The sequence below is a fragment of the Simochromis diagramma genome, unplaced genomic scaffold (genome assembly GCF_900408965.1).
Source record: "Simochromis diagramma unplaced genomic scaffold, fSimDia1.1 OVJJ01000545.1, whole genome shotgun sequence".
NCBI classification, from domain to species: domain Eukaryota; kingdom Metazoa; phylum Chordata; class Actinopteri; order Cichliformes; family Cichlidae; genus Simochromis; species Simochromis diagramma.
Window position 1 is genome coordinate 7,397,063 of NW_024387371.1, and position 11,338 is coordinate 7,408,400.

At 38.9% G+C, this 11,338-nt stretch overlaps 1 protein-coding gene across 2 annotated transcripts; it reads left to right on the forward strand.

Moving 5' to 3' along the window:
• Positions 1-5,726: 5,726 nt before the first annotated feature.
• Positions 5,727-10,551, forward strand: LOC120719231. Of its 2 annotated transcripts, XM_040008270.1 has the most exons (5): positions 5,727-5,857; positions 5,966-6,091; positions 6,186-6,396; positions 7,236-7,408; positions 10,295-10,551. In XM_040008270.1, the coding sequence occupies exons 1-5, from the start codon at positions 5,831-5,833 to the stop codon at positions 10,343-10,345; spliced, it is 588 nt and encodes a 195-aa protein (XP_039864204.1). In that variant the 5' UTR covers positions 5,727-5,830; the 3' UTR covers positions 10,346-10,551. The 2 variants fall into 2 exon arrangements, with proteins under 2 accessions (XP_039864204.1, XP_039864203.1); XM_040008269.1 differs by having other exon boundaries at positions 7,236-10,551.
• The last annotated feature ends 787 nt before the right edge of the window (positions 10,552-11,338 follow it).

Genomic DNA, 11,338 nt, shown 5'->3' on the forward strand with positions numbered 1-11,338 from the left:
TGTTATCGTGGAATAAATTAAAGGGGTATTAGATCAGTCTATAGCGTGACCCCCTGCTAGCACAGGATCACCGGTACTGTTATGGCCCATCAAAGAGCTATATATCTGTCAAACCCTAGTAAACATGCGTGGTCTTCATGGGAAAGTCTCTGTGTACAGGGCCTGTGGGAGAGATGGCGGAACCATTGGGATGTTTCATTTCAGCAAACAGAGCAAACAGTCAGAGGATTTCCTCAATCAGAGGCGAAAGAGTTTGCAGTGAACAACCTCGCTGACAGAAACATGGAGACCTGCACAAGCAGCTGGGCGTGCTAACAACCTCTGGGATTTACTGTGGCGTGCAACACCCTTTAACAACAGGACTAAGAGGCAGAATCAGACACACACACACACACACCATACATTCATTCACTCACATTTACACCAGCAATTAAACCTTCAGAGAATCACAACTTCGATGAATCTTACAAGTTTTTGTCACTGACTTTTATGACTGCACTATTTCCTTATAACACATAGTTTGCATGAACTTTAAGACTCCCTTGAGCTTGGTTATGACGCTTTTCTTAATCCAGCACAGGAATATCAGCACATCTGCAGCGCAGAGATATTTAAGAAATGTGGAGTAGCATGTTTTTGTATAAGCTATTTATTTCTCATGCTGGGATTATTCCCTGTCACAGATCTGAAACCGCTCGCAGCTGCACTTAATGGTGTCCAATAGGAAGTGGCCAAAAAAAAAGAAAGAAAAAAAATTGAAAACCCTCATTTCCACCAATGTTCTGCCTTAACATCAGTAAATGTCTATGTCCCTTTGCCAGCTGCTGCTGAATGAGGTATTGTTTAATGCAGATGGTGGAATCCAAAGACCTCACGCTTCCCTTTTCCATAAAGCGAGCCTGCTATTAATAACCATATATCGACCTCCTTTGTCAACAAGAGCGACGCGTACAAATAATATGCTTCAAGGAAGACAATGGGGAGTTCCCTGTGTTAAAAACAACAGGATGAGCCAGACTCATAAGAGTGTGTGTGTGTGTGATTAATGTGAGACAATCTGTCTGTGGGAGAAAGATCTTACTGACAGACTTAAGATCTGTTTCATATCTAACATGTTTTGCATTCTTCCCTCTGGTCAGTGATACATTTTTCTCAAGGTGCAGCTGTACTGAGAATCAAGACATTAGGTCCTGCACACATCTTTTACAGTTAAGGCCACGATTGTTAGACAAAGACAATTTTTGTAATTTTGCCTCTGTGCACCACCGCAGTGGATTTTAAAGCGAACAACCAATATGTGATTGAAGTGCAGATTTTCAACATTAAAACATTTTATATAAAAAATCTTGCATTACCTGTTTAAGTATCACACCCATTTTTATATATAGTTCCCCCATTTTCAGAGGCTCAAGGTTAACTGGACAGACAACATTTTACATATGAGCATTGTTTTGAACGCTGCAGTCAGAAGTCTGAAGTCTAGAACCACTGACATGATAAAATGCTCTGTTCGTTGAGATGCTCTGCTCAGCTTTTACTGCAGTAACCTTCAGCTGCTGCTTGTTTGTAGTTCTTTGTGGATTTAATCTGTATTTAATAACTAAAAAGCATGCTCAGTTGGGTTGAGATATGTTACCTTGATTCCTGGGTTGTTTTTGGAGTATACTTTGGGTCTTTCCCCATTTGCATTGTGCAGAGCTGTCTGGTCAGTTTTGTAGCATTTGGCTGGATCTGAGCAGTACAGCCCTGTGAATTCATTCTGCTACTCCTATCAGCAGTTGCATCACCAGTAAAACACTAGTGACCTGGTTCTACTGGCAGCCATATATGCCTCTGCTATAACATTGCCTATATGTGGCATGTTTCAGATCATGAGCTTTTTTTCTTCTTCTTCATACTGTACTTTTTTATCTCCATCATTCTGATAAAGATCCTCTTTTTTTTCATTTTTCCAAAGTTTTTGTTGTTGTTTCGTTTTATTTCTGAACTGTGCAGACTCTTCTGTAATTTGGCCTTCCAGTTCTTGAGTTTAACAACTGGTTTGGACCTCACCGTAAATACTCAGTAATTCCATTCATGAAGGCGTCTCTTGATTCTGTGGTCTTTCAGGTTTTTTGGGGTTGCTGAGCTGACCGGCCCATTCATTTATTTTGGCTACTCCTAGTAGTCCTAGTTCTTGCTCTCTGTCTCTCTGACAGGTTTATCTCATTTTTTTCATGTGACAGCCTTTTTTACTTACCTCAATTCTAATACTTTTATGCTTTAATACATTTTTAAAATAAAAACTTTATGAATCAAAGCTGATTTAAGATCACCTTTAGTGGTGTCTAAAGGCAAATTGACAAAAACTGTCCCTTTGTCCAACAAGTTATGCACCAAACCTTTTTATGTTTTGTACTGTGAATGTTGTAATTACACATATAATGCTCATAAATTGGTTTCCTTTGTCTTATTGTATTATTGTTTGCTGTGTTTTCAGGTGGGAAAGCTGGTCAACCACAAATCCTTGTGTCCGCGTTTCAAAGTGTTTAAAGACAAACAGTGAAAGGAAACAAGAAAGGATCTTACATGGTAGTTAGCTGCAGCAAAGTGTGAATCATGGAAAGTATAAAAGATTATCATGGCTTCTGCGTCTGAAACATGAAGCCGAGCAGGAGTACCCTAAATCTTTCTTTTTTTAAACAACCAGCAGGGGAGACACCTGGCCTGCAGCAGCTAGATTTCTTACTAAAATGAAACAAAACAAAATGAATAAAGTCTTTGGCTAATTACTTGTGTTTGACAACTCATAAACTCAACAGGAAAGTGTTAACAGTAGTCAAATCAGACATTTTACCACTGCTTTATGACTGAACATCTTTTTCCAGCCAGAATTATTGCCATCTGGTACCTTCACATAGAGTGCTTGTTTTTATGCACTCCTGCATTGTCCTAATTTTTCTGACCTGGACCTAATATTTTTCATGTCAGTTTTCTGAGACATGGATGAACACATCTGGCTTAACTAGAAAACACTTTGGAGCAACTCCTGTCGTTTTACGTCTACTAGATAAATAGAGATCAATAAATCTTTTTTTTTTCTTTTTTTTTTTTTTTTTTGCCTGTCCCGTTTGGCTCTTTTGCCATCAGAATTGTTGTCTAAAGGCAAAGAAAGATGCCCAACGGATTTACTTTACCAAATTGACCATCCCAGCCTTGCCATAATGGTCCATTTGATTCACCTTTTATTGTTTATTTTATTTTCACTTGTTGAATACGAGACAGACTTGACTGGGGGAAAGAAGGGGAGAAAGAAAGAGGGAAAGAGAAACAGCTGAGAAGAGGGACGGGGGAGAAGGGCAAAAAACAAAAACCAACAGAACGGGCAGGAAAAAAAAAAAAAAAGAAAAGAAAAAAAAATGCATATATCGATCACCTGGATCACCTGTTGAGAAAGAAAAAAGAAAACAAGCAGAAGAGAACAAGAGTAGAATAAACAACATCACAATGATAAATGGGAATATGACAGTAAATACTAAATATTAAACATTATTGTGCAGCACATAAGATCAACAGAACACAGTGTGCTTTGAGGTAGGAGCCAAAAAGGGTGTAGTTTGTGGGTGTGATCACCCGTGTGTACACCTGTGAGCATGGACGCGCTTGTTTTTAAAAGGTTTCTTCATGTAATGATCTGCTAGAGGGTGTGGGGGGGCCACAGCCCCGTCCTCCAGGGCATGAAGCAGGTATGGAGGAGATCAAAACTCCAGACATCCAGAGGCCCCCAGAACACAAGAGACCAAGGAAGACTAACAGAGGGGCAGCCGCGCCACTGTCCCAGAAAGAGCTGAGGAGAGTCCCAGATGAGGGCTCACCCAGCAGCCGCGGAGCAGAAGCCAGGGGGAGTTGCAGTGACGCGCCCGTGAGCTCCGCCGGCAGCCAGCTGTGCCTGAGTGACCGAGCCCCAGGCCGAGAGGCCGGGGGCACCCCACCTCCGAAGTGGCCCGAGCGAGTCCCAGGCTCCAGGCCCTGATAAGCGGCCGCCAAGGAGTGAGCCGGTGTGTACCCGGACACCCATCCCCAGACACAAAGAACCACCAACGCACCGATGTCTGAGGGAGTCCGCCACTGGCAGGGGAAGTGGTGGTAGGGGTGAAATCAATAAATCTGCTAAACTTGACATAAAAATGCCCCACATTGCCTCAAATTATACACCTGGTATTTTCTTAAAAATTGCATCATCAAAAATGTATTTTATTCTAAAATGACTTGATCTGACATGAGAAGCTGGACTTTATATTTATCTCTGACGCAGGACAGCGTGAGAACAAAGTCTCACAATTTTTACAACCTTGTCCCCGACGCTGCTCTTTTTTCGGTGCTGTTCAGATTTCTGGCCGAGGAGGTGGTGCTGCTGCTATTTTTAAAAATTCATTTTTATCTCAGATGATCTCTTTAAACTCCATTCAGATGGTGAAAACCAAAATTGGATGACTTAACCCTTTGTATATTTTAACATATCATCCACTTGTGTCTGCTGCACTTTTTATCTTAGACTTTCAGGACTTTTTTATCTTTGACTATTAAGTGAGGCAGCATTATCATTGTCTGGACTTTAACAGACAGCGATACCGAGTGTGAATGTGCTTGGCCCCATTCACCTTGCAGGACATGCTTTGGACTCTGCCTTCATAAATGCAGTCGCTTTCAGTGACCATAAAATCAGTCAAACACATTTTAATGTTACACAGAGATAAAACAATTAAGTACAAAATGCAGGTTTTGAACTGGCCTGGTCCTATCTGAAAAAGTAATTGCCCCCTAGCTGGTTGTGCCACTCTTGGCAGCAGAGAACTCCAATCAAGCTTTTGTGATAATTGGCAATGAGTCTTTCACATCACTGTGGAGACATTTTGACCCACACTTTAAAGAATTGCTTTAAATTATCCACCTGGGAGGTTTTTGAGCATGAACGGCCTGTTTAAGGTTATGCCAAAACAACTTAATAGGTTTTAAGTCCAGACTTGGGCCACTTCAGAACCTTCGTTTTATTTATTCATTTATTATTTTTTTTGTGCTGGTGTGTGTTGGATCATTGTCCTACTGCATGATCCAGGTGTGCGTGAGTTTCAGGGTGCAAACAGTCAGCTGGACACGTTTTTCCTGGTAGAGAGCAGAATTCAGGGTTCAAGCAGTTCTTTAGTTCTGGCCACTCATAGGAAGGCTTACCACTTATCAAAGTTTTCTCCATCTATTAGTCATGGCTCTCTGCATGGTTCACTGAAGTCTCAAAGCCTTATAAGTGGCATTGAGACTGATAGACATCAATGACTTTGTTTCATATATGTTCTTGAGTTTCTTCAGATGGTGGCGTGATGTGCAGCTTTTTCCTTTTCCTTGAGTCAGCAGTTCTCTCATTAATCATACCTGGACATGGCTACTGAAACTGAACTCAGCTTTTCTAAAAAACAGTTAATCTACGATTTAACGAGAGTGGAAAAAACCATGTGTGCTTTTTCATAAAGGGCAAAATTTTTGGACAGCCTCTTTTCTTCAATAAATGAACTGTATTTACTGAGGTTATCTCTGTCTGATATTAATTTTGTTTTATGATCTAAAACATTTTAGTGTGACAAATGTGCAAAAAATAAGAAATCAGGAAGGCAGCAAAGACTGTGGTACACACACTGCACCACATGGGGGCGTGCTTTTCCACTCAGTAAATACCTCCCATCAACATGCTCGGCTTAAAAAGCCCCTTTTACAGGAAACTGGTAAACTATGACTCACTTTCAAGGAAAATGAGAAACACTTGTTACAGTGAACTTAAGTGTTGATTGACTTGTAAAAGATGTGCAGGCTGACATTGGTCATCAAGGTGAGTTAAATCTGAATTTTAGAGCATCATCAAAACTTTTTGCAGGTGCTTCCAAATATTCAAACTGTAGCTCTCTTCTCTCTGAACGCCGTGGTTTGTTTATCTCAGCTGTTGCTGTTGCATTATGCGAGCCAGAGTAAAATCGATATCGAAAAAAGCTGCAATGAAGATGTCTTACTTGAGTGTCCAGTTTCTGAAAAGGACAGCAGTTTCCTCTCTGTGGCATGGTACAAGGTTAGTCATTTACTTCAGGCTTAAAAGTGTAGATTGTATTTTGTAGATGCAAATTTTGTAAACATCAAAACTGCTTGTGTTTGTTATTTAACAGGTAAACAATGGGAATAAACATGGCATTATCAGGAGGGGTAATGGTGAGGATCCAGTGTACTACAACTTTTCTCGTGAGGTCACATTTGGGGAGAAGCAGAATCTACTTCTGCGTAAGGTTTCACCTGCCGATTCAGGCGATTACGAGTGTACCATCAGCGCAAATGTAGGGGGTCAAAACCAGAATTACAAAGTCAGCCTGATCGTTAATGGTAAGCTTTCAATTTAATATCGCTGGCAGAAATATGAGTTTTCGCTACCTCAGGTAGCGCATTGGAACTGAGCTACATATGAGCCTAGACAATGTATTGACATATTTGTTGATCCTGAGAGACAGAGTCAGACTTTATGATTAACGAGTTTATTATGGCAAAGCATCGTCTTCGTACAGGGCAATTAAAGCTCTGTAGGATATACAGAATGTTAAAGGTTTATCAGGAAATGTGAATATTGAACAAATGTTTGCTAATTTAAATTTATTTATTGATAAATGTACAGTGAGGTGTTAATGAAACTGTATATGATAAACCTAAATATACTGTAAAATATATATACAAATATGTCCTCATATGGGACAATGATTTTATAACACAATAAAGTCATCATTGCTTAACAAAGTATAAAACACCACTGAGCAGACCTGTAAGTGTAAGTGGCATCAAAGCCAGTGCATCATATAATTCTCACACAAGTCTCAGGAAGTTAAATCTATCTAACAGTCTTACATAATTTAACCCCCGCCTTACCTCTGCAAACTGTCATGATGCCACATCAAAAGGCAGGAAAAGCATCTCCAGAAATCACATTTTTTCCATTTCCACTGTGACATTTAAAGAGCATATTTTCCATCCAGGCTCTTTTATTAATTCAAGCAAACAAATTTCTAATGGGAAAATGTTTAATTAAACCACATTTGTAACCCAAATGCAGAAATTCTGCATAACTGATATCACAGTTTTTCAGGAAGTAATTTGAAATCAGTTCAAACTGATATGTAAATAACCTCACTTTGTGCTATAGTGATTTTTTATTTTATGTCGTCTAAATACAGAGTGCGTGCCCACAGCTCCGCTGACAACACTGAATTATTTGAACACAACAATGACAACTCCGACCAGTCCGCCATGCCCGAAACAACTCCTGGACCTGCCGGTCACGTGGAGCATAGCTGGCTATGCGGCAGTGGCCCTGGCCAAAATAGTTCTGTCTCTAATCGTCATCTGGGTAAATATAGTCTTTTATTTTTCTGCACACAGAGGAGAAATTAATCAAAACATTTAGGGGATATTTTGGTACACGCAGCACTTCAGATACTTAAACAGTTTTAAGCCTATTTCACTAGCGCCTGATCACAGACACCATGGGGTAAATAGATTCAAAGATGACTTCTAAAGTCACAGCCACTTAATAATTTGACAGTTGCTAAGTCTTCTAAGTAACAGATGAACCAGAAACATTTGTTCATGACCTCTTAATGACACATTAAACCGTTTCACATTGTTCATTTGGGGGATTTTCCTCAGTGTTTCCAGTAATGTGGCTTTTGATTTTTGGGGAAAAGAACAACCGTTGTTGGTAGTTTAAAAAAAAAAAAAAACAGTGTTTTGTTGGTGCATACATCCCTGCTCCTTCATAAATAATAAAAATAAAGTTATTAATTTCCCCCCATTTCCTAGGTCACAGTCAGCAACTTGACCCCTTGCCCCTAAAATTGACCACATTTTGGTCTTGCAGTGCCTACCAGAATGACTAATACTGTCTTTTTTATTGAGAAGACAGTTTCCAAATGTAAAGTAAACAAAGTGAAACGAAAGCAAACAGAGAATTACACAGGACTCCAACTGTAATTTACAGGCTCATGATTGCTACCATAAATTGTTGCCTTTCAAAAAATCATCATAGACAGTTTAGAAAGGAACTATTGGTTAAGTTAGCTAAGTTTAATTAAAACAGATAGAAAAGGGATAAAACTTGATTTTCAACGCACTTGCAAAAATCAAACATCACAGTCTTTTCTGGTTTCAAAACAGAATCAGCGGTGAAGCTAAAATTTCTTCCATGTAAACTGATATTTAAAGTAGGATGTGTAGCCTGAGCTGAGGGAGCAAAACAATTAAAACATCTATGTCTTATCAGTTTTTATCAAGAAACATTCACGCATTCTGTCTGAAAACGTTGTGGTTTTAGGGACCTAGAAACACATCTGGTGGAAACATATGTAGGTAAAAACAGATAAGGCTGAAACTAGAACTGTGTGGAAAAAACACAGAGACAAGTAAAGAAGAAATTCAACTTTTTAACTTCGAAACTCAGATATGTTTTTAAGTGTCCTTACTTTTATTTACCAGCCCTAGAAAAGTTCAAGATGTGGTTAAAGTGAAGGCTTTCAGGTTCAATTCAAAGGGTTTAGCTGTTTCCTAATACCCCATTTCCAGAGGCTCACAAATCATGATGCAAAATAACAATGTCAAATATAAGGAATTCCTCTAATTATTGGATGAACAATTTTTTGTAGTCAACGACTGACAGTAGTATAGAAGCCACATCACTAAATCCTTGTCTTTCCACTCGCCGTCATCTGCAGTAAATGCTCTGCGTGGCCTTTACACAAGCCGCCTTCAGTTGCTGCTCTCTGCGAGTCTTTTGGGGTTTGGTTTTGTATTTAATGACAGGTGTATTTAATCAGGTGACTGACTCGGCTCTTGAGTAATATCCAATTTCTTTGCATTAAAAAACTCTTGGGGGTACTTTTTTTGTATATGTTGGGTTTTTATCCATTGTCACTGTGGACCACAGTGAATCAGTTTTGCAGCATTTGGCTGATTCTGAGGGGAGAGTGTAGCTACGTACACTTACCAGTTACGTCATCAATAAACACCCTGGCTCCACTGGCAGCTGTAGACTTTAACAATAATACGCCTACATTCTCAAGAGTGTTATTCACTTAGTTCATGTGAAGTTGCTTATCTTACCTAGAAAACGATTCTGCGATTTTTTTTACTTTAGTTGTCTTCATTGTCATTCTTCTTAAGAATGTACCAGATTTTTCCGTTTTGTCCTTTTCTTACTTTTTTTGCTGTCTTTTTTATTTTAATTTAGTCAGAGGCCTAATGATGGCCTCCCTGCTCTGACATCTCTTTGGAACTCAGATTTTAAATTACAGTGAAAAACTCTATAAACATAAATTCAACACTTTAAATCTGCTTTAGATGTTAGGTCTGCTTCATTTTGCAATGAAATATCAGGGGAACAGAGCTCACCTGTACATGAAACTTGTGCCAGTTGTGCAATTAATTTTGAGCCTCTGAAAATGGGAGATTATCTATAAAAATAATTAATCCCTAATCAGTTAATACAATGCTTTTGTTAAACCCCTTGAATTTAACATAGAAGGCGCCACTTCAATCTTGACTGTTTGATTTAAAAGCATGGTAGTATACAGATTTAGAGTATATCTATATCTATATTTAGAGCTCTTTACCTTTATTGCAAGGTAAAGAGCAAGTACTTCATGAGAATCAGAAGGAAAAATTCCCCTTTAACAGGAAGAAACCACAAAACCACAAAACCAGGCTCACAAAGCCAGGGAAGTTTGATAATGACTAATGATTAAATGTGGAGTGGTGTATAAACATGCGAGTGAAAAGAGGTGAGTGAAGAAGAAACTAATAATGCCTGATTTCATTTAGTACAAAAATCAAACTAACTAATGAAGAAGTCCGGGAGCATATCTTTTAGTAGAGGACAGACATTACAGAGATAATTAGAGTAATGGCTTAATGTCACTGTTGACGTTACCTCTAATATTCTAAATACTACGTAAATAACCCAGTTAGTGTGAAAACCCCATTTCCTGTTAGTCAGTAATGTCACTGCCTTCCTCCAGTTAATAATGTGCACCCATGCAACAGTTTGGTTGATGTGGTTCATGTTGTTGAGAAAATGTAGGCAAACACCCTCTTTCTCTGCACTGCATTTCCTGTTTAACTCTGATGGTATTTCTTCCTACAGTCAAAGCTGACAGTCTTGTTTCCAGCATAATTCCCTCAATGTATCTCGTACGTACGTACATATATATATATATTTGTGTGTGTTTCTTTGAAAATCCAGGTTATTCGTCTCAGATCTTCAAGGCAACGATATAATAAGTGGCATAACTGAACCAACAATACAGACCCTCTACACACAGCCTTCCACGCGAGCGGGGAATTTTTTTCTTTTTAATTTATTCTATTTCTAAATGAGTTTTGTAAGACTCGTGTATTTTTTTTTTTTACATGTAAATTGTAACACAGTTTTTGAGACCTCTACATAATGAATGTAAATTTTCAAATGTAATAAATAATAAACACTCCGGTTTTAACAAATTCGTATTTTCTGGCAGTTATTTCATGTTTCGGGCGTTACAGGTTTAAAAACACGCCTCGTCTTTTTATTGGTAACAAGGAGGTCAACGTTAACAGGCGAAGGTACACGATTCGTTTTGTTTCCTGTGTCCTAGTTCTTTTCGTCCACCACAATTAGTTTCAGAAATCAAACGTCCACAGAAAGCAAAAGTATTGTATCAACTCTTTAAGAAGTATAATCGTTTTTATGCATAGTCCTTTATTTTACAAAAGCTCAGAAGTATTTCTAGCCTAGTATATTCTAAACTAGTATATGTTTTTCATCTTCGGATGAAAACCTTTGCAGCCTGCCTGAAATCTAAGACCTACAGACTTCTTGGGTTGCTTTTGCAGTATGCTTTGAATCATTATCGATTTGCACTGTGAAGCACTCTCTGATGATCTGAGCAGAGCCCTGTGCACTTCAGAATTCCACTTGCTGCTTCCATCAACAATCTATCCTCAATAAACACTAGTGACCCAGTTCTTCTGGTAGCCTTACATGCCCACACTATGACACTGCCTCCTCTGTGTTCAATAATGTTGTTTGGCTTGGGGTGCTGTTTCTCTCCTTCTTCATACTGTTTTCTTCCTGTCCTTCTGCTACAAGTTAATCTTGGTTACATCTGGCCAAATGTTTTTTTTTCTAGAACTCTTGAGGTTCTTTTAGATGCTTTGTGGTGAAGTGTGATTTAGCCTTCCTGTTCCTGTGTGTAACCAGTGGTTTGTTCCTTGTTGTAAACCCTCTGCACGAAGATGTCTCTTGATT

What these genes read in the sequence shown, in the direction of transcription:
- LOC120719231 (XM_040008269.1), top strand. Translation starts at nt 5,831, where the DNA reads ATGTGCAGGCTGACATTGGTCATCAAG. An exon ending in GGCTGACATTGGTCATCAAG is followed by an intron (nt 5,858 to 5,965) that starts GTGAGTTAAATC and finishes TGTTTATCTCAG; the next exon opens with CTGTTGCTGTTGCATTATGC. An exon ending in AGTCAGCCTGATCGTTAATG is followed by an intron (nt 6,397 to 7,235) that starts GTAAGCTTTCAA and finishes GTCTAAATACAG; the next exon opens with AGTGCGTGCCCACAGCTCCG.